Source organism: Bos grunniens, chromosome 6 (genome assembly GCF_055505025.1).
Source record: "Bos grunniens cultivar Pamir isolate PY7600 chromosome 6, Bosgru_T2T1.0, whole genome shotgun sequence".
Lineage (NCBI taxonomy): Eukaryota > Metazoa > Chordata > Mammalia > Artiodactyla > Bovidae > Bos > Bos grunniens.
Window position 1 is genome coordinate 59,847,453 of NC_141170.1, and position 23,677 is coordinate 59,871,129.

Consider the following 23,677-nt stretch of genomic DNA (forward strand, 5'->3'; position numbering starts at 1 on the left):
ATAGCTAACATTTCTTCTTTCTTGGGTTGTCACTCCATTTCATATGTGCTGTGTATTTAATTCTTACCTGTATTCAGATATAGGCAGTATCCTCATTTTACCACATGAGGAAACTAAAGCTTAAAGGTGTTAAAAAATTTGCCAAAGGTCTTGAAACTCTAGAAAGTTGCAGAGCCTGACTTTAAATCAAGATCTGTCTTTCTTCAGAGTCCAGCTAAGCACAACTGCCATGGAGTGGCTTCCCTCAATAACTGCAAGTGACGTTAACCTGCTTTAATGGAGAGAGGATGTGATTATAAAGTAATGAGGCTGAATTGAAAAGTTGCATGCTCATTCTGTTTATCATCTCTTTTAAGATATATGAGATTATCATTTTTAAACATCCTAAAAGGCCTCAGCATGGGGGGAACATTCATAAAAGGATGATGTCTGTTTACTGATAGATGGGTCTTTTCTTTCCAGTTATCTTTTAAAATTCATAATCATATGGTTCCAAAATGAAATTATGTTAAGATAGACAATGAAAACTTCAAATCCCATCTCATCAGAACCTGCTCTACTCCTCCAACCCACTGCCCAATCCCTGTGGTATCATTTTTATTAGTTTCTTATTTATCCAACTACTATTTATGCAGATGTAAGCTAAAAGGAAAAAAAAATTCCTTTCTTTCAAAAGGCCTTTTCTATAAAGAGAACCTATTTTTCTCTCTCTTTGCTTCTAATTTTAAGTGAGAAAAAAATCTTGTTAACAGAGTTTACTCTTTCTTCAGTAGCTGTCCTCTATGGTTAAGTGCTTTTCCTTTGGTAAGTTTAATAACATATGGCAGTAGGAGTTTCTATCACAAGTAACTTTAAAATTCCTAATTTAAGTAGGTGAATTGTACCAGAGCACAGTATATTTGAGTATTATGTTGAGGAGAAAAAAATCCCACCAAACTGATCAGGCCCTATATGTATTCTGTGTTTTTATCTGATATTTGATTTTGAAGGTATAATAGATAGTGTGGTAGCGTTCATTAAAAAACAAAGCATGTGGCTAACAAACGCATGAAAAGATGCTCAACATCACTCATTATCAGAGAAATGCAAATCAAAACCACTATGAGGTACCATTTCACGCCAGTCAGAATGGCTGCGATCCAAAAGTCTACAAGCAATAAATGCTGGAGAGGGTGTGGAGAAAAGGGAACCCTCTTACACTGTTGGTGGGAATGCAAACTAGTACAGCCACTATGGAGAACAGTGTGGAGATTCCTTAAAAAACTGGAAATAGAACTGCCTTATGATCCAGCAATCCCACTGCTGGGCATACACACTGAGGAAACCAGAAGGGAAAGAGACACGTGTACCCCAATGTTCATCGCAGCACTGTTTATAATAGCCAGGACATGGAAGCAACCTAGATGTCCATCAGCAGATGAATGGATAAGAAAGCTGTGGTACATATACACAATGGAGTATTACTCAGCCATTAAAAAGAATTAATTTGAATCAGTTCTAATGAGGTGGATGAAACTGGAGCCTATTATACAGAGTGAAGTAAGCCAGAAGGAAAAACACCAATACAGTATACTAACGCATATATATGGAATTTAGAAAGATGGTAACAATAACCCTGTGTACGAGACTGCAAAAGAGACACCGATGTATAGATCAGTCTTATGGACTCCGTGGGAGAGGGAGAGGGTGGGGAGATTTGGGAGAATAGCATTGAAACATGTATAATATCATGTATGAAACGAGTCGCCAGTCCAGGTTCGATGCACGGTACTGGATGCTTGGGGCTGGTGCACTGGGACGACCCAGAGGGAGGGTTGGGGAGGGAGGAGGGAGGAGGGTTCAGGATGGGGAACGCGGGTATACCTGTGGCGGATTCATTTCGATATTTGGCAAAACTAATACAATATTGTAAAGTTTAAAAATAAAATAAAAAACAATAAATAAAGAGAGGAGAAACGGAAAAAACAAAAACAAAGCATGATCTTTCTGATAAGTAGTATCCATTTTGGTAAGTCTGGTGGCTAATTTCCTTTTTTCTTATTCATTGTAGTTGAGGCAGTCCCAGTCCTACTGCACAGACACAGAATGTCTTCAGGAATGTAAGTAATGATGGGACAGGAGGACGCTTGGCATTGGGGGCACAATTAGAGATCAGAATACGACTGAACATTTGCCAGAAATTATTCTTACAGTTTGCTGTTTAAGGAAATGACTCTCAGTAACATATCTCCTACTTAAAATGCTTAATTTTTTAAGTTAAAAATGTGTTTTTTGGTCCTGCCACGAAATCAGAACTGGTTCATTGAATAAAATCATAAAACCACAGATACAAATAAAGAAAAAGAAAAAGTTCCAGAATAATAAAAGATGACCATTGTTGACAACTTGGTGTAAACCCTCGCAGACCTTTTTTTGGGGGCAAATATGTGAGGAACCGGGCACTTTGGGCTCATTGAACTGAACACCGGGGCTTTAGCACAAACCCCTCACTCTTTCCCTAGCATCTGTCTGCATCCATTGAAAACTTTGAGAGTTTGTGAGCACAGGAAGGGGAGGCCATTTTTTGCCAAGGTTTGGAAGCTTTGGGAGCCATTGGAATCATTCCCTTGGCTCTGACATTCGTAGTCTCAAGAGGGTATGGACAGTGGGGAGGTTTCTCTGTGACTTTTGAGGCAGTGGTGATGATAAAGTGAGAATCAGTGTAGGAAGGTGGATCCTGCATGGTGAATGTAGCTGGCGGACTTTGGTGGCCCTAATATGAGGCATCTATTTTCAGGACAGAAATAACCTGAGGGATACTTTGAGGGGAAATCATAGCCAAACCAGTCCTGTACCATAATAATTTGACCATAGGAATGGAAGTATGACATTCACAGGATGGTGAAGCCTGGCACAATTCCATTCATATATACTTACAAAAATGGGATCACTTTGTATATGTTGGTTTTCACTACTATGTTGTGACTATATCAACATGTATTTACCTTAAAAATATTTACTAAATAATAATTCATTATGAGGATGTACCAGTGTTCAAATAATTCCCTTCTGTTGGAATCTTAGATTACTAATATATTTTTGCTATAATAAATAATATTTAAATAAACATCCTTATGTACATTTTAAGGCTTTTGACATATTGCCAAATTGCACTAATTAGTAGGCTAGTTGCTTGTACTTCATATCTCTGAAGCTGAGTGCTGCTTTATTATGTATATGAAGCTAAAGCAAAACACAGTAAGGTATCATTATAAAGAGGCTCGTTACTACATTATTAATTACTGTTAATACTGTGTGAACTGGGCATCCCATCAAATTCTGTAAATGCAACAACTTAGAGAAATAGAAGCTAGTACAGTGCCTGGCTCAAAGTAGAAGCTTTGTCAGAAGGTAGTCGTTTGGTGCAACAGGACAATAACCATACGCCTCTGGGCAAGAAAGTAATGGACAGACGTTCCATTAGGTCTGGGGCATGATGGGTGGTGATCAGTCCCCCACTCCAGGTTTCTTCACGTTGCCTCTTCAGCAGCATTCACTAACCTAGAGTGTTCCCTCTGATAAGCAGCTCAGATTTTTGCCTCAGCAGAAAAACTAAAACCTGTTCTTCTTGTTGAAATTAATCTCATTGAACTTCTTATGGGGGAAAAAATACATTTATTGTATCTATGATGTTTGTGACCCTTGAGCCAGCCCCACCTGTAAACCAAATATACTCCTATTTCTGTGGGTGAAATTTCACTTCTTTAATCCAAACATAAAAGCAAGACTCTAGAGCTTGAGTATTAATTCAGTTATCTTGGCCAGTCGTCCACCACCCGCTCTGCTCACCCCAGTCCTTTTAGCATTTGGTGGAAATCCTTTCTAACAGCCATGTCTTTAAGTGGTTTAAGCAGTTGTTTCCTCTGAGTGATATGTAATTATTTTTCTGTGTATTTTAAATCTTCAGCAACGAGCTAATGCTCATATATAAAGTATATGTATTAATCAGGGGTCCCCACAACCCCGCTTCTGTTTCAGTAACTTGTGAGAATGGCTAACAGAATGGAGGAAAATAATTAAATTACTGTTACCAGTTTATTATAAAAGATGCCACAACCAAATGGGAGAGGTGCGTAGGGCAGGGTACCAGGGGAAGGGGTGCAGAGCCTCCCTGTCTTCTTGGGTGCACCGTCCTCCCGGCTAACTCCATGTGTGCCCTGGCCCAGAAGCTCCGTGAACCCCATCATTCAGGGGGTTTATGGAGGTTCCGTTTCATAGGCGTGAATGACTAGATCATTGGCCGTCTATATAAGTTTAGAAAAATAATCCCTCAGGATCTGTCAGCTGTTAGATCCTCTCTCTTTATCATCTTCCTTGTGTCCAACTAAGTTAATAGCGTCACTGTGACTATCCCGTTTGACATCTTACTTGATTATAATACTTACTTTTTTTTGTAACCAAAGACTTAACCATTGAGTAGAATGCAACAGTGTATTTTACTGTACAAAATCCTTTTACATTTTTATGATGTGACATTTTTCTAGACCATAGAGTAAAAAGTATTTATCCTCTTAAGGCAAATAATTCCTAGGCAGTGAAGAGAACAGGTTTTATATCCCCCATGTGATTGTACTTCTTTAATATCAGATTATTTGGTACTATATTAATGTTTAGAATATTTAGTACCAAAAAGTTATCACAATAAAAACCATAGTGGCCAGATCATGTAAAGGCTCTTTCACTTCTCCCTGTTGACTTTACAACAGCTGTTCCTGATACTTGTTTGTATTTGCTGCATGCAGTGCCAGGGAGCTTGAGTAGCTTATATGTTCTGAGACTTCATGAAGAAGCCTAAGTCAGTTCAGGTATCTGGTATCTCTAATCCCAAAATACGTGGTTCAAAACTCAAGCAGTTAATTAGTATATAGTGAAAAGATGATTTCCTGCTCATATTCTCCCATCTATCCAGGTCCTGTCTCTGGGTATTATTGGCCTTCTGGGTATCTTTCCACAATTTCTTTGTGCATATACAGGCAAATATTTATTATTTGCCACCCCCCTTTCTTAGTACACACTGTTTTTCACCTGTTTTTTCCCCTCTGTCAAGAAATAGCTTGTTGCTTGTCTCATGTAAACCTCACCATTGTGTTACAGCTTCACCCCAACCCCCACATACCATAATTTCTTAATTGGATGCTCTTGGCAAATGTTTAGGTCTGTTTTCAGCTTTTTGTTAATAACCCTGCAGAGTATGTCTATGTAATAGACATATCAGCTAGAGCACAGATCAGTAATGGCTGATGTTTATCGAATACCTATTGTGTTCCAGGTACTGTGCTCCTTTTCATGTACTGATCATTTCCGTCTTCACAACGGTTCTGTGAGATGGTGGTAATATTGCCATTTCACAGGTAAAAAAAATCGAGGCACAGAGATTATTTATTTAAGGGGAGGTAAAGTCAAACAGCTATGAGATAGTCTCATTTTTAAAAAGTTGATGAACTAATTAGGAGAAGTAGGAAACTGTTCTTTCAAACTAGAAATGCTACCCTAGTCTAGAGAAGAAAGGAAAGAATGGGCAGAGAAAATGGAGCTTTTTTTCACCAGACGAGAGCAGGTTGTAGGATGTTGTTGAATGAGTTAAATGAGATCATGCCAGACTGGGAAAAATAATGAGTCCCCAGAAGGACAGAGTTTGCGAAGTTGGTGAATGGCAGCCAAACTAGCATTGAACTATTGCATCAGAGTCACTTGGAAAGCTTTTAAAATATTGTTGGTTCCTGACCCCACCCCGGAGGTGCTCCTGAATGAGATGATATGAGGCAGGGCCTTAGAAATGGTGACGTTGATGTTGTCACAGGCTATTCTGTTGGGCAGGCAAGTCAGGGATCCACTGGATAAAGGAGGAAGAAGGAGTGAGGTTGACTAGGGCAGAGGATGATTTTTCTGAGAAATGGTAAGAGGTAACATTGATGAGTAGGGCCACGTCTTGTGAGGAAAGGCCAGGCTGAAGCATTCAGAGTCGAAGCAGTAGACAGTGGAGAGTGAGTCACTGGGTTAGTCAGCAGAGGGGTGTGAAGAGCAGTGTTGTAAGCAGACTTTTTCGGCAGCAGCGTGCAGGAAGGAGAGGCTGCGGTAGGAACCAAGCTAGGAGACAACATCGGGGGACTAGGAGTCATGTTAGCACCATGAGAGTCTCACACAGAGAGTGAGCATTTTACCACGTTTGCTTTGTCTAGAACTAGGCATTAGCAAACTTGGGATCAGAGGTTTAACTATCTGAAACTTCACAGTCCTTTACTCGTAAAGAGCATCAAAAAGCAAGGGACCCATTTTCTACACTGAATTGGCATTGGGCTTACACTTGAGGTCTAACCAGTGCAGCATTTTACTTCTGAGTGGTGCACTATATGAAGTAATCATATGTAGACAGCACAGTTCTCTTTCTTTGACTACCTTTATATACTCTAACAGCTAGTTGTAAATTTATCAAAAATCCTTTTAAAATCTGTATTTGCCAATTTTACTACCCACAGGAGTAATAATTTTCAGGGGCCTGTCTTCTATGTGATACTGTCAGAGATTATGACATAGTAAAGAGGTTAAGAGCACAGACCCTAGAATGGGACCACTGTATTTAAACTGCAGCTTTGCCACATGCCGACTGTATGACATTGGGATTTAACCCCCCATTCCCCAGATTCCTCATCTATAAAATGAAAGATATTATATACCTGCCATAAAATAAGATTGCTAAGGAATTCCTTGGAGGTCCAGTAGTTAGGACTCAGCACTTTCACTGCTGATGACCTGGGTTCCATCCCTGGTCTAGGAAGCTGGGAACCAAGATCCCACACGTCTCCAGGCTCAGCCAGAATAAAAATAAAAAGATTGTTAAAAGGGATTAAGAGAGATAATGCCTGGTTCAAAGTAGCCGCTCAACTTTTAACTATTATTTAGTAATAAAAATAATAGATAATATTTTGCTTTTTTTAAAAAATCACTCTTGAAGCAGCTTAAAGGATAGAATTAAAGGAGTCAAGAGTAAGTATGAGGAGGTTGGTTAAGAAGCCATAGCAGTACACCAGACAAGAAGTGATGGCAGCTTGAACAAGTGTGGGTGTGGAGCTGCAAGTGGACAGATTTGAGTGGTATTTAAAAACTAAAATTGACAGTAACCACCTATAGATACTATTTTCTCTAGAAATCTCATCTAGAATTTTCATTTCTGATACTTTGAGTTCTCTAATATGCATTTCATATATTATAAATTTGTTAAGCTTGTTCCATGACCAGGTACTTATTATTCTGAAATAAATAAGATAAGGCTGCCGTGAGGGACTGATAGCTATACAGACCTGATTTTTTTCCCTCTGGATAAATGCATAGACTTTGAAATAGCTAGATCTGAATCCAAATTCTTTTTCCAAAACAAGGCCAAATTAATCTCTTTGTTTGAAAATGTCATTAAAGGGATCTTTAATTCATATATGTACAACTGAGATGTCCCCTTTTCCTTAAGCTGTATTATTTTTTCAGGATGCTTCTGTAATTAAAATGCATAATCCCCTCTCCCCTAGCATGGCTTTTCTGTATATCAAGTGGTCTTAACCTGGGTTCTGCAGATCTCAGTATAGCTATGAATTGCCATGAATCTGTTGCAATTATTAATATATACAAAATTGTTAAATGTGTATACATGGATTCTTATAGTGGAGTCTTTTTTTTTATCAAATTCTCAAAGGATTCTATTACCCCAAATTATTAAGAACTACTATACTATTAAGAATCTTTATTTAATAGTCTCTGGCTTATGACTATTTTATACCATTTACCATTTAGATTTTCTCACAGGAGGAAAGGGAAATTGAAGATGTAAATATTTAATAATTCTTAAAATTATTAATAGTTTTTATATTAATACAATTTTGAAGTTATTTAAACATTAGAGTTTGTTTTTACATTTACTAACAACATGGTAATTATTCAACAGTTTTTGTTGCAAATACATTTTCTGTTTGTCTTTAGTGCCAGGACCCTCTAGCGATAATGGCATCAGTATTACCATGATCTTGATGGCCTGGATGGTTATTGCAGTGATCTTGTTTCTGTTGAGACCTCCTAATCTAAGAGGATCCAACCTAACTGGAAAACCAGCCAGTCCTCATAATGTAAGTGTTGTGGATTAGAGATCTTTTGGGGTGTAGTCTGGGAAAGGGGTGGAGTTGTTTTGACTAAAATATCTAAATTAGCAAAAGGAAGATTTAGCTCATAGAGTAAATTAAATTCTTCCTATGTAGTTCCAGTAAGTCTTGCAATCCCAAATGGCTTAGTTTTCATGGCGTTACACATAGAGAAGTACAGACCAATAACCCCCACATCATTTTAAGATGAATTTCAATGTTTACTCATACAAGAAACGTAAAAAATGGTCCAGTTCATGATAATCCACAGTGATAGTTCTCAAATCTCAGTCCTCCAGTTTCTAGTTCTGTCCACCTCACAGTTGATCCCTTGCCTCTCATGTCCCAAGGTTCATAGATACTCTTACTAGCTACAGTTCAAATGTCCCTACTTGGGCGGACGCGTGCACACACATACACACACACTTGCGTGCGTGCACACACACTTGCATGTGCGCACACACACACACACACTCTGTCTCTCACTCATTCACTCTCTCTCTCTCCATTTTCTCCCCTTCTGTCCTAGATGTCAAATATAGCAAAGACACGGAGCCCATCTGGCTCAACCTGCTTTCCCATCCTATTTCTCTCAAATTCATTCTGACAGTTCTGCATCTCAATAGGTCAGCTGAGCTGGCAAAAGGAATGGTAGGAATCATTCATGTTGATAAATTTTGATACCATGATTATAACAATTTTTAGAACCTAAATGAAAAATATGATATAGTGACCCAACAGGGAGTTTTTGATTACCGTCTTTAATAGAGCCTCCATTAAAGGATTCTTTTTAATTCTTTTCAGAGCCAATATTTATACTTTTTTTCTTTCTCATTTCATTTGGGTATTATCTCTTTAAAACTGTTTCCATGGTGGATTCACTTGATGACACCAAATTATCCCACTAGTTCCCTTCTTCAGCCTAAAATAATTGCTTCTTTCCCCCAATCTTGTGTTGCTAATATTAAAAAGAAGTTTAACTAGACCAGTTGCTTATATAGGAGAAAGCAAATATGCAACGTTAATTGGTCAGTGCTTTGGGACTGGAACATTTAGATATGTACATGCTGACTTTAGTTAAGAAAGAAGCTGTCATTAGCCCTATATAAAATGCCTTATTTTTAGGTTTTCTTGGAGAGAGGGAGTGTATCCATAAAACAGCTTGTATGTTGTCTTGATAAAGTGCTTTCTCCCTAGCCTTTTTTCTTTCTATGTACACTTTTGTTACTTTCATATCAAAGAGCAACATCCTCAATGTTTGGAGCTAAATTAGAAGCCATTTAAAAGTGACAGAAATGCAAGATTACCATCCCCTGAACCTTAGTTCATTGTAGACCAGCAGTTCTAGGAGTGGTAGTCCCACAGCTCTGTGAATAAGCATGAAGACATATTGACCAATTCCAAGCAGAAAAATTGATTATCCTCATCTGGGGTTTCATATAGCATATCAGAGTAATAAATAAGTGGAATCTTGCTAAAGGTTCCTAAAAGCTCTGCTCTTTCCTTTATAGTTCAGATGCTTTCTATTATAAGTAACAAAAATCATTTCAGCCTGGTTTAAGTAATTGGCTTTATTGGTGTACATATCAAGAAATCCAGAGGGAGGGTCACTGTTTAGAAAGTTTTAACAGTTCATTAGAGACCTAGTTTCTTCCTCAGACCATTATTTATTCCAAGGTAGGCTCCCTTTCTGGTCCCTGTAGGGCAGCTACCAGTAGGAGCTGGAGCCACCTATTTCCTCACTGACAGATGTTCTGTAGAGAGAAATACAAGTCCTTAGCTTCATTTTAATTGTACTGTACTCAGTCACCTTATTAGCAAGAAGGATGAGACTACCTTAACTGGTTTAAATATCACCTCTGGAGCTGTCAGGGAGAGCACTTTCACCTAAGTCAATATCACTGTTACAAAATTTTCTTTTTTTCCTTACTACAAAGAAAGATAAATGTTGGTGAATCACAGTGCTCTCTTGTGCAGAAATATAGAAGTCCAAGTAAGTATATGATTTAGGATGGGAAGTTGAGGGCCATCGCTGCTCAGTTCTTACTGTATGTGTTAGATTGGTTGCACTGGGGAATTTAAGAAGTCAATTTCATCATTTCTCTCTCTCTGATGTCAGGGACAAGATCCACCAGCCCCTCCTGTGGACTAACTTTGTGGATATGGGAAGTGAAAATAGTTTAACACCTTGCACGACCAAATGAACGAAGATGACCAGAGTACTCTTAACCCCATTAGAACTGTTTTTTCTTTTGCATCTGCAGTATGGGATGGTATTGTTTTCATGAGCTTCTAGAAATTTCACTTGCGAGCTTATTTTTGCTTCCTGTGTCATCACCTTTCCTATATTTGAGTAAATGATTACATTAAAAAGTTACATGGGGCTTTTTTGGTTATCCTGAACTTAAACATTCCATTCGTTCTGTTTGTAACTGTGATCATAATTTTTGAGGTAATTTCCGGCCTGATAGAAGGAAATTTGAGATCTCTACATTTAAATATTTTAAGTAGTTTCAATGGGTTTAAAAATTGTTTTTTTAATAAGGTATTTATAAAGGTATTTGGGGTTACCTGAGATTGTATGAAAGAAAATTAGAACCACACTGTATTTATATTTACCTTGGTAGTTTATTTGTGGACGGCAGTTTTCTCTAGTTCTTAGGACTGTGACAACTTTCGGAATATTTTACAAATTACAGCTGAAATCTGTATCATCCACTACAGATGATTTATGTGGCTAAGAAGAGGAGAAAAGAAATGAAATAATTGTTTACTAAGTTTTTATTCCCATAAAATGTCTAATATTAAGAAAACTTTAAATAAACATGATTTAAATATGGTGGATGATTTACAGTCCATTATATGAAATTTGTAAGCCTCTGCACACTAGCCTTATTACACAGTTCATGAAAGGAGGAAAAAATTTAATTCTTTCTACCTTTGCCAGGTATAATCTATACAGTAATAATTTAAGCTATAACTTATTTTTAAAGTGGGTGCCTCTCAGGAAGCTGCTTTTGTGTTGTAAACTTCCCTGTTAAATGAAACGATCTTAAAGCTGTCTTGGGGGCCTGTTTGATTACTGACATTTGAATGCTATTTACTTACTCTCTTTTTTTTTTTGGAAGAAAAATTTTAGAGTCTTGTTATCTTTCTGACTTTAAAAAATATTTAATGAATTCTTGGTTTACTCCAAGGGAAAAGGAGGAAAATGAGAAACAATCAAGGATATTTTTTCTCAATCTCTGTCTCATTCTTGTTTGGTAATAGGATGGATTGGGGTGGGGAGGAGCACTAATATAAGGAAAATTTTGACATGAATAAAAATGTAAAAGGTTTCATTTGTTCTTGTTCAGTTTGAAAGAAAATGAATACAAATGGCATAAAAAGTCTGCATGACTTGTGTGGTTATAGAATTTTTTTCTAACAAATGATTGCAGATGATTTATGGGGGCTAGAAGATATTTTGCTGTCAATGTAAGGATGCTCCACCTCCCAGATCAGTTTAGCTTTTCACTGTATAGATCTGAGAAATTACTTGTATGAATTGAATAAACTTCTCCATATTATTGTACTGTTTAATAGAGTTTCTGATACAATTACGTGACACTCGTAGGGTATTTTTCTCCTTTATTATGATTCTGTTCTAGGCTATAAACACTGTAAGGGCTTCATTTCATTATATAACCTGATATCGAATGCTTGCATTCCTCCTGTGCATCTTGGCTTTGTGCTCAACTTTTCTTGAAATAAAATAACCTACTGTTAATTACTTGTGTTAATCGAGGGGTGTCATAACACAGGTAAGTCAAATCCTGGGTAAAAGAACACCATAGATTTAAGGTTTTTCCTCTCAATATGGCCTATTAAAAGCCTTCTCAGCTTCATAGCTTTTAAAGCAGAAAGGGCAGGAATGGCCTAAGATGGAGCTGAATCCCTGTAATCATTTCTTTTTCTGCCCTCACCCCTGAACTTTGAAGGCTAGTACATATCTTGTAACGGTCTGCTGTTTAAGCTGCTAGAAAGCTAGTCTCTGGAAGAGATAGTGATGTGTCACTGAATCTGTGGTTCACAAAGAACTAAGAATTGACTTCGGGGAATTCCCTGTGGTCCAGTGATTAGGACTCAATGCTTTCACTGCCTAGGGCCCAGGTTCAATCCCTGATCAGGGAACTAAGACCCTGTAAGCCACAAAGAAGAATTGACTTTGGTTGAAGGAAGTGGCTGTGACCTAGAAACAATATCTAGTATTAGCTAGAGACCTGGAAATCTGGGTTCTTATTCCTAGTTCTTCATTTCTGTCACATATACTTAATTGACATTACATTAGAATATTAACCTTTTCCTATATGGACCGTCTATTTAATAACAAAAGTTCTTAGTGAAGTATTTAGTCTTGGTTTTTCTGCTTGTACAATTTCTCTGCCCTCCCAACAAAGATAGTATGGGGTAGCACATAAAGTATTCCTTTTAACCTAATTAGTAATTTATATTATTCTGTATTGAGCACACCCTTACTCATTATTTGGCTTGTAAACATTCACCTAAATTATGGCTACAATAATTTTTAAATAGTCTGGAAAAAAGCTTCACATTTTAATCACTTTTGGCTCTTAAACAGCCCACAAATGCCATTAATAGTTTATTTTGTTTTAGAGTTATTTAATGTTATTTTATGCAAAATAATGTTTTGTTTTGTTTTGCTTTCCACATGGAAAAAACATTAGAACTGTGTATAGTAAAAGATTTTATGATGTATCTATCCAAACACTATCCCATGTTCAACAAGTCATATTTTAATTAAACTACTTGGAGAGAGTTTCTAAAGTAACTATTAACTACAGCCATTCAGTGGTTACTTTTAGTGTCTTTGTGATATGCGATGTTACAGTGTTTATAAATTATCTATATCTTATATTTTCAAAGGAACCTCAGAAGTCTCACACCCTGAATCAAAGTCTGTCAATGAATATGTGCTAAAATTTGACCAGCTCAGCTTAAGACACAAAACAGCAACTTGAAGGAGAAATCGAGAGTTTAAATTAATGGGTGAAATTTTTGTTGTTGCAATAGTAGGTTTAGTCTTAACTTTATAACATTTCTAAATGAAAAGTCATATGTATTTGTTACTGTGTCTGATGATTACTTTGTTAAAAGCAAAAGTGGTCATGTGATGTACCAAATGTTAACTGCTGTTTTTAAATGTTTAAATCATGCCAAACAAATCATGTCTGTGCCATCCAGGGTTTATTGTAATCTTTTACTGAGTACTTGGATTGGGAAAAAGGGCTTGTACTATGCACTTTTTATTAATGAATAAATAGGAAACATTAGTAACACTCACTGTTTTCTGTTTGATTTTTGTGGGAAGAGAAGCAAGCATCTTTTGCCTAGTAAAATGTTAAAGTCCTTTATTAAACAGGGTTTTTTTTTGGTAAGATTTTTTTTACCCTTAACTAAGACATTCCTAAGCGAGAAGAACTTTGAGTTATACGAAGAATATTTATGTAATAGCAGTCTGGGGCCAGTATTCAGAAGGATTCTAAGAATCTCTAGGAAATTAGGTTGCAATTACATTTCCTTTGTTATTTCTTCCTAGAATACAGGTCCAGTAGACAGACATTTGCTATCCAATAGTGTTAATTATATGAGCAGATATATGTTACCCAAAAGGAGCTAGACATGTAACTGTTCCGAAAACACACAAAAGTGAAAATTTGCTTTTGCTCCATGACCTGGAGTGCATCCAGATACTAAAGATCACAGAAGCAACTAAGTGTTCATTGACAGATGCTCAGATAACGATGTGGTATACATGGAATAGAATATTATTCAGCCATTAAAAGAAAAGGAATCTTGCCATTTGTGACATGAATGAATCTGGAGGATATTTTATGCTAAGTGAAGTGGGTCAGAAAGACCATATGATTTCACTGATATGTGAAATATTAAGAAAAAAATGAAAACAGATACACAGAACAAATGGGTGGTCACCAGAAGGGAGAGAGCAGGGTGGGAGGTGGTGTGGGGAAGCAGGGGAGGACAAAATAGCTGAAGGAAATTAACAGGCAAAAACCTCCAGTTATAAATAAGTCACAGGGATGTAATATACAGCATAGGGACTATGGTCAATAATAGTCTAATAACTGAAAACAGATGGTTACTAGACTTCTGATGATTTCATGTATATAAATGTCAAATCACTACATGGTATACCTGAAACTAACATAATGCTTTATGTCAACTATATTTCAACTTGGACCTGGGTACGTATTTAGAGCCCTGGTTGAAAGAGGAACCTACGAAATAGACTGAGAAGGAGCACCCTGTGAAAGAAGAAGAAAACCATATGAATGTAGTCTTGGAAGCCTGGAAAGAAAGCAAATCTCTAAAGGGAGGAGGGCTCAGCGGTGTTCAATTCTACTGAGAAAAAACATCGAGGTGGAGAGTTAAACATTTTGACAAAGGATTCATAGTGAACTTGAGAAAAGATGTTTTGTTAGAGTAATGATGAAAACCCAGCTTGGAGTAGTTAAGGAAAGAAATTAGGGTAAGGAAAGAGAGACAAGTACAAGTGACTCTTTGGAGGGGGTTTACAGTGATTGGGAGCAGAGAAATGGAGTAGTAACTTCAGAGCGATGTGGGTCTGGGACGAGAAGAAGTTTCTATTGCTGCTGTTTTAAGATGGAAGATAAGAGTATATGCAGAGTTGTCAGGTGATACCCAAAGAGACCCCTCCACAGTGAGGTCACCCCTATATTGGCCTCAGCCCCAATATCATCGTGTCTGACAGCAAGACTCACTGATACCTACATGTTTTTGCCAAGGCTCCCTACTCTCTCCCTACACTCAAGGCCTGGCTGTGGTAATTCACTTTAGAGACTACCTTGATTAATCCTGTCATGTCCTATACCCCTGTTTATATTGGCTTCCACAAGTCCAAGACTCCAAGGCCATCATCATTCATTCCCCCTCAGCTGATTCAATCTCATACCTTTCCTCATGCCCCAAACCTCCTAAACTTAAGGGTCATCATCTGCAAAAGCCCCATATTTTCAACCCTTTCTCTGAACATTCTCTTCCCCAAAACATGGTATCTTCTTAAGGGTACTATCTCTTGCCTCTTGAGTGAGAGCGGTTTTCTTTTCCAGACCAATGACCAAGGAATGGAGACACAGTGAACCTCTTCCCACTTTCTCTCTTGGACAGCCAGGCTATCATTCTGTCCTCCCTAAAACTCTCCAACTCTTGAAGCTCATGCTGTTAGAGTATTCTACCCTAGCTTTCACAGTTATTTATAGACCTCTGGATTACTCCTCACTCCTTGAAGATTTTAGCACTGGACTTCTGCCTGTCTTTTCAGCATTCTTCTATGGTGATTCTGGTATCAGTATCCAAGAAGACAACCCTTTCAATACTCAGTCCCCTAACATCCTCTAGTTATCTCATTTTCTACACACCTGCAGCCGTCCACTCCATGAGCAAATCCTAGACCTATAATTTTAAACTTTATTACTTGTATGTTCCTAAGAGAATATTGAAAAGTGGCATACTATCTTAAATGCTTTTTTTTTTCCTTTTAGAAGTCAGTGCAAAGCAATCTTGATGCTCTTTCTTAACATAGGTTCATATGTGTCCGTCCCACTTCAGAAACCGTACTACTGATGTCATTTTAATTCTTTTTTTATGTATTTTGCTGAAATACACAAGGAGGTAGAAGGGGATCTAAGCCTTGATTTGTACCTTTCACCTAAACTTGGCTGCATGTGTGAGCAAGCCAAACAATCTCTACAACTACCTTCATTTATTTTAATACAGGTGTTCAGTAAAGCCACAAGTAACAGCAAGATTATAACGCAGAAAATACAAGAGACTGTAAGACTTGCAGACAAAACTTGATAGCCTCAAAGCATTCCGATAACTGCAAGCCCAGCTGCTGTCCTTCATGCCAGAATCAGTGTGATTAAACACCTTGGAATGTGAAGTCGAGTGGGCCTTAGGAAGCATCACTGCGAACAAAGCTGGTGGAGGTGATGGAATTTCAGTTGAGTTATTTGAAATCCTAAAAGATGATGCTGTGAAAGTGCTGCACTCAATATGCTAGCAAATTTGGAAAACTCAGCAGTGGCCACAGGACTGGAAAAGGTCAGTTTTCATTCCAATCCCAAAGAAAGGCAATGCCAAAGAATGTTCAAATTATTGAACAATTGCACTCATCTCATAGGCTAGCAAAGTAATGCTCAAAATTCTCCCAAGTGAGGCTTCAACAGTACGTGAACTGAGAACTTCCAGATGTTTAAGCTGGATTTTTTTTTTTTTTTTAAAGCTGGATTTAGAAAAGGCAGAGGAACCAGAGATCAACATCCTGCCAATGTCTGCTGGATCATAGAGAAAGCAAGAGAGTTGCAGAAAAACATCTGCTTCATTGACTACACCAAAGCCTTTGACTGTGTGGATCACAACAAACTGGAAAATTCTTAAAGAGTTGGAAATACCAGACCACCTGACCTGCCTCCTGAGAAATCTGTATAGAGGTCAAGAAGCAACAGTTAGAAATGGACATGGAACAAAGGACTGGTTCCAAATTGGGAAAGAAGTACATCAAGACTGTATATTGTCACCTTGTTTATTTAACTTATATGCAGAGTTCATCATGAGAAATGCTGGGCTGAATGAAGCACAAGCTGGAATCAAGATTGCCAGGAAAAATATCAATAACCTCAGATATGCAGATGACACTACCCTTATGGCAGAAAGTGAAGAGGAATTAAAGAGCTTCTTGATGAAATTGAAACAGGAGAGAAAAAAAGCTGGCTTAAAACTCAACATTAAAAAAACGAAGATCATGGTATCCAGTCCCATTACTTCATGGCACATAGATGGGGAAATAGTGAGAGACTTTATTTTCTTGGGCTCCAAAATCACTCCAGATGGTGACTGCAGTCATGAAATTAAAAGACACTTGCTCCTTGGAAGAAAAGCTATGACCAACCTAGACAGCATATTAAAAAGCAGAGACATTACTTTGCCAACAAAGGTCCATCTAGTCAAGGCTATGGTTTTTCCAGTAGTCATGTATGGATGTGCGAGTTGGACCATAAAGAAAGCTGAGCCCCAAAGAATTGATGCTTTTGAACTGTGGTATAGGAGAAGACTCTTGAGAGTCCCTTGGACTGCAAAGAGGTCACACCAGTCAACCCTGAAGGAAATCAGTCCTGAATATTCATTGGAAGGACTGATGCTGAAGCTGAAACTCCAAAACTTAGGCCACTTGATGCGAAGAACTGACTCATTTGAAAAGACCCTGATGCTGGGAAAGATTGAAGGCAGGAGAAGGGGACGACAGAGGATGAGATGGTTGGATGGATCACCGACATGCTGGGCATGAGTTTAAGCAAGTTCTGGGAGTTGGTGATGGACAGGGAAGCCTGGCATGCTGTAATCCATGGGGTCGAAAAGAGTTGGACATGACTGAGCAACTGAACTGAACTGAAACACCTTGGATATTTTCGAGAATGGCTCTGACTTTAGTCAATGCTCAGACCATTTTAAGTTGGCATTTAATATGTTTTTAGATATAAGTGTGTATAATTTTGTTAATAAAAGTATTAAACATCATATAAGATGAAACCTCCAAGTGGAAAAAGTATTGTAAGATTTGATATAACTATTTTACTGAATAAATCTTTTAAATTCTATCCATGTCAATTTTATCCACTACCACTTGCCATTTTTTGTAGTCCTGCAAAATATTTAAATTGCTTTTAAAATATTCCAACTCATTAATTTAAGTGGCATCTTTTTTTTTAAATTCAGAACATGTCCAAAATGTCCTGTTTCTACCTCTGACCTTCACCCTTAACAAAAATAAATATAAAATGAGGAAAGACAGATTTGAAGTGTCTTGATTATTCAGTATAAGGGACTTTCCCCAAACCAGAATTCACTTTATCCCTTTGTTTGGCGCCCAGAATTTTACCCCTGGCGAATGGATCATAGTAAGGGTTTGTTTGGATAAAAGGTAAGTCTTTCTTTTGTAAAATGCACTGCTGCTGCTGCTAAGTCACTTCAGTCGTGTCCGACTCTGTGCGACCCCATAGACAGCAGCCCACGAGGCTCCCCCATCCCTGGGATTCTCCAGGCAAGAACACTGGAGTGGGTTGCCATTTCCTTCTCCAGTGCATGACAGTGAAAAGTGAAAGTGAAGTCGCTCAGTCATGCCCGACCCTCAGCAACCCTATGGACTGCAGCCTTCCAGGCTCCTCTGTCCATGGGATTTTCCAGGCAAGAGTACTGGAGTGGGGTGCCATTGCCTTCTCCACTATTCTTGGACAAATTAATTTTGAGAAAGAGTACCTGTGAAAGTTGAGCCAGAAATTTATTTCCTTAGTTGATTAAGAAATTGATACCCTTAAATATACCTGTGCAAGGCATAACTAACCTTTACTGTCAAAGCCAAGATAGTGTCACCTTGGTGTGAGATGAGAGGAGGGGGAGGATATTAATAAAATCATCATGCTTTTATTCCCTGGTCATCTTGCTCTTTTTCAAAAAACATTATTCATTTTTTGCCTGCACTGGGTCTTCATTGCTGCATGTAGGCTTTCTCTTGTTGCAGAGCATAGGCTCTAGGGCACATTGGTTTCCATAGTTGCAGCACATGGGGTCAGTAGTTGTGGTGCTTGGGTTTAGTTGCCCTGTGGCTATAGGATCTCCCAGGATCAGGGATCAAACCTGTCCTCTGCATTGGTAGGCGGATTCTGAACCACTGGACCACCAGGGAAGTCCTGATCATCTCTTGAATCTGTTCATTGCTCTAAATCTCTTGAGTTACTACAATGGACATACTACTTCTAATTCTTGATGGCTGTCATTAGCTCTGAATTGCTTGCCCTAAATTCATCCTTTTTATTCCTCCGACCACCCTCTTTGTTTCCCCTAGTTAGTGCCTATATTTCCTTTAGGAGCTTAATTTTCAAGACTTCAGGAAGGGGCTTCCCAGGTGGCTCAGTGGTAAAGAATCTGCCTGCCAATGCAGGAGACACTGGTTCAATCCCCGGTCCTGGGAAGATCCCACATGCCTCAGAGCAACTAAGCCCATTTGCCGCAACTATTGAGCCTGTGCTCTAGAGCCCAGGAGCTGCAACTACTGAGCCCATGTGCCACAACTACTGAACCCTAGAACCTGTTCTCGGCAATAAGAAAAGCCACTGCAATAAGTCTGCTCACTGCAACTAGAGCATAGCCCCTGCTCGCCACAGCTAGAGAAAAGCCTAAGCAGCAGCAAAGACCCAGCACAGCCAAAAATAAATAAACTTGAAGCATCCCTGACCTTCTATGTTAGATGCTTCTATTGTGTATTCCCACAAGACTATATGTATCTTCCTTAATAGTTATTTTACATGCATCTTTGTTACTGATGTTTCCCCATAGAGCGTAAAATGTAGGAAGGCTGGGAATGTACCATTCTTTACTCACGATTCTGTTCCTAATGACTAGCACAGTTTTATCACATAGTAAACACTTGGAGGAAATTCCTATTAAATGACTGAATCAAGTGCTTTTTAAATTTTAAGAGGAACCTGTTTGTAAATTGAAATCCTACATGAAATTTTGATAATATGAAGCATATTGACAGATAAAAGTAGAACTGCTCTGATACGGAGGAGGAAGTCGGAGACACAGAGCTCTGTCAGCTTTAACTTCCCACTCATTTTCTTTCTCATATAGACTCTGACACACCACCAGGGAAACTCAGAGCTCCATGATACATAATCTGAAAATCATTGCCCTACCACATGGAGTTCTCAAACTTTTTGTTCTCAGGACTCCTTTACACATTTAAAACTTGAAGACCCCAAAAACCTTTTTCATGCATATTATAGCCATTTGTATTGACCCTGTAGAAATGAAAATTGATAAATCACAAAGAAATACATCAATTCCTTAAACTTAGCAATAATAAGCCCATTGGTGGTAGTTTAGTTGCTCAGTCATGTCTGACTCTGTGTGACCCCATGAACTGAAGCCTGCCAGGCTCCTCCATCCATGGGATTCTCCAGGCAAGAATACTGGAGTGGGTTGCCATTTCCTTCTCCAGGGGATCTTCCCAACCCAGGAATCAAACCCAGGTCTCCTGCATTGCAGGCAGATTCCTTACCGACTGAGCTACGAGGAAAGCTGTAAGTCCATTACATGTCAATATAATGTATTTTTATTAAAAAGTTACTTCTAAATAAAAAATTAGAAGATTGGCATTGCTTTACATATCGTAAGTCTATAATATCTGCACTGACGTGTTACAGGGACTTCCCTGGTAGCTCAGATGTAAAGAATCTGAGGGAGACCAGGGTTCGATCCCTGGGTCAGGAAGATCCCTTGGAGAATGAAATGGCTGCCCACTCCAGTGTCCTTGCCTGAAGAATCCTATGGACAGAGGAACCTAGAGGGCTATATATAGTTCATGGGGTTGCAAAGAGTTGGACATGACTGAGCAACTAACACGCACTGACCTGTTATAATATTACATGTCATATAACCTCTAGAAAATTCTACCATATCCTTGTGACAGAATGAGTGAAAAAAGAAAGGGACATATTAGTATTATCATAAAAATGTTTTTTACCTTCTGGATCCCTTGAAAAGTTCTCAGAAATGATCAGCACATTTTGAGAACTGTTGTTCTATATCTAAAGGCCCGTTCTAGCTAATATAATTTGATTTCATTTCTAAGATTCTATTGAGCTTTGTGACGATTATGATCATTGTTAAAATACAAAGAATGTGAAGTGAACAATAGGTAGAAAAATGTTGAATTCAAAATAAAGGGACTAGAATAGTGGGTTTTTTAGAAAGCTGACTGTAACAGTAAACAAATCTATGTATGTACCAACTTAAAAAAAACCTTTGGGACTGACTTGGTGGTCTAGTGGTTAAGACTCTGTGCTCCCAATGTAGAAGGTGTGGGTTCAATCCCTTGTCTGGGAACTAAGATGCCACATGCAGAGTAGTGTGTCATGGCCAAAAGACCAAAAAAAAAAAAAAAAGACACTTCTATTAAATGCATTGAAATTACTTGTTCATTTGTCTCTCCCACAAACCTCTGAGTTTTGGAAGAAAGAATTGGATTTTGATCTGTCTTTGATCTCTAGGATAATGTCTAACACAATAGGCACTAAATCTTTGCTGAATAAATCAATTTAAGCATATAGAATGTACAACGCCTACATGTGGTATCACTTTTTCTAGGATTCACAACAATTCAACAGCTTGTTTCAAGTGCCCGTCATGCTCATATCAGAAATCTGTCATCTATATGGTATTTTAACGTGCCTTGATAAACTTCTATCCACTTTCCTCGACGTTTCAAAATGGTCTTTAATTTCAAGTAATACTACTTGAAGTAATTATTTTTTTAAAAAATATTTATATAATTTATTTTTATTTATATAATTGATTTACAATGTTGTGTTAGTTTCAGGTGACAGCAAAGTGATTCAGTTTTATATATATATATATATATATATATATATATTCTTTTTCAGATTCTTTAACATTACAGGTTATTACAAGATAGCAAGTGGAGTTTCCTTTTTGGTTATCTTTTTCTTTTTTTGGCCCTGCCCAGCGGTATACCGGTGGTTACCCAACCAGGAATCCAGTCAGCACCCTCTGCAGTGGAAGCGCAGGGAGTCTTCACCACAGACCGCTGGGAAGTCCCTGATTATTTTACATATAGTTGTGTGTATATGTTAATCCCAAACTCTTAATATGTCCTTCCTTCCCCTTTCCCCTTTGGTAACCATAAGTTTGTTTTCTATGTCTGTGAGTCTATTTGTATTTTGTAAAGTTCATTTGTATCATTAAAAAAAGATTCCACATATAAGACGTGATATAGTTATCTTTGACTTCACTTAGAATGATAATCTCTAGGTCGATGTGATGTAATTCTTAATTTAACCAGAGGAAAGAAAAAGTCATGACTGCTTTTTGCTTTTTTTTTTTCCCCCTTTAAATTTGAGGTTTAAGATGACCTTGGAGTGGGGAAACTGGAATAGAACTGCTCTCAGTAAAAGTGGGCAGCTCCATACGTTAATTTCACTCTTCCTCATACGCGGCACTTAGATCTTGCATCCGCTCTGCTACCTATAGTGCACAGACGTCTCAAATCCCGAACTTGGCAGGAGTATCTGGAAAATCTGCCTGGAGGGCATGGCTGTCTCGCTTCTCTACTCCGGGATCAGGGTGGGGATTACTAACTGGTCCAGTCATGATGGACTCAGCATCCATCTGGCGGGACTCCTTCCCAGAAGCGGCGGGTCTATGTAAAGTGACTAAACCCTGGGACTCGGGCCCGCAGGGTACGAAGGATCCACGAGCCTGGAGGACGTGGGAGTGGAGGAGGCTGCTGGCCACGTCTGATCCACACGGTCTAGGGGAGCCGGAAGACAAGGCAGGCCCTCTAGGCTGCTGGGGAGACCGGAAAGGGGGCCTGGACCTTCCGGTCCCCTTGGGCCTCAGCCCCAAAGTATGGCTGATCTGGCGCGCACGCGGCACCACCTCAGCGCTGTCAGACAGGATGGGGACACATGGAAGGAACCAGGGGCCAGATGGCAAAAGAAGACTTCAGACTACGGGGGAACTAGAATCTGACCTACTCGCTCCCCCGGTTCTGGCCGCTTGGGCCTTGGTGGACCCGCAGCGCACGCAGCTCCGCCCAGCCCGGCTCGCGGCAGGGGCGGGGCCGCTGAGCTGGACGGAGCCAATTTGCTCAGCTTCGGCAGGGGGCGGAGTCTGTTCCCTCCCAGCCTCGACTAGCCACGCCCCCGTATCCCGGCCCCTGGGCCCCGCAGGAAATAGGGGCGGGCCCTGGCCTAGCTTGGCGGGAGGGGGAGAAGGGATGCAACCGAGGGCAGAGTCCGGGAGGGCTTGGCTCCCAAGGAATGAATCCTCCGCCTTCTCGGGTGGAAACCTTTAAATACGGGCTCGGGCCCGGGACTCAGGGTGTGGCGCCTGGCATCCCGAGAAGGGTGTGCGGTGTGGGAAGATCAGACGGAGCAGGGCGCGAGTGCTGAAGCTGCGGCTGCGCGGCCCAGAGCGAGGAGCTGTCCGAGCCGAGGAGATAGAAGTGGTTGCAGCACTCGGTGCCTGGAAGTGGGTAAGCGCCTTTCTCGGGCTGGCCCCGCCGCCCAGTGGGGTGCTCCCGGGTCCCGCTGGGATGTGAAAGGAGCCTGGCGGGGTGTGCGCGCTGCTTCCAGTCGCTCCCTGTGCGCGGTCCCAGGCTTTCCCAGTGTCACGACTCTCCGTCTCCTCTTCTGGGCTCTGGGCGGGAATCGTCTTTTGGATCTGCTGCCTTGGAAGAGGGATAGCTTAGGCTTTTAATTCAAGACTCGGCGAGTCTTCCAACCGCTTCTGTTTTCTGCTTTCTCCCACTTTGCGACTTAAGTGAGATTTCCCTGGCGCCTCTGAAAGCCGAACATCACCACAGGAAGTGGTCCTTTGCTTAGGGACCCCAT

General features: G+C 39.5%; 2 protein-coding genes and 1 long non-coding RNA gene across 10 annotated transcripts in view; all 3 read left to right on the forward strand.

Moving 5' to 3' along the window:
- SMIM14 (small integral membrane protein 14) overlaps positions 1-13,501 on the forward strand; it is a 143,593-nt gene extending 130,092 nt beyond the window's left edge. For all 6 annotated transcript variants that reach the window (XM_086406096.1, XM_086406100.1, XM_086406099.1 and 3 more), the window contains 3 exons: positions 2,051-2,099; positions 8,008-8,150; positions 10,282-13,501. In XM_086406096.1, the coding sequence (XP_086262222.1) occupies positions 2,051-2,099; positions 8,008-8,150; positions 10,282-10,314 (225 nt within the window). In that variant the 3' untranslated portion in view covers positions 10,315-13,501. The remainder of the gene's footprint in view (positions 1-2,050; positions 2,100-8,007; positions 8,151-10,281) is intronic.
- An 85-nt stretch (positions 13,502-13,586) lies between these two features.
- LOC147370789 (uncharacterized) lies at positions 13,587-18,055 on the forward strand. The gene is made up of 2 exons (XR_015165462.1): positions 13,587-16,307; positions 16,489-18,055. It is a non-coding gene; the product is annotated as an uncharacterized LOC147370789 (long non-coding RNA).
- Positions 18,056-23,037: 4,982 nt separating this feature from the next.
- Positions 23,038-23,677, forward strand: part of UGDH (UDP-glucose 6-dehydrogenase) — a 33,787-nt gene continuing 33,147 nt past the window's right edge. For all 3 annotated transcript variants that reach the window (XM_086406084.1, XM_086406085.1, XM_086406086.1), the window contains exon 1: positions 23,038-23,319. The gene's annotated coding sequence lies outside the window, so the exon portion shown is untranslated. The remainder of the gene's footprint in view (positions 23,320-23,677) is intronic.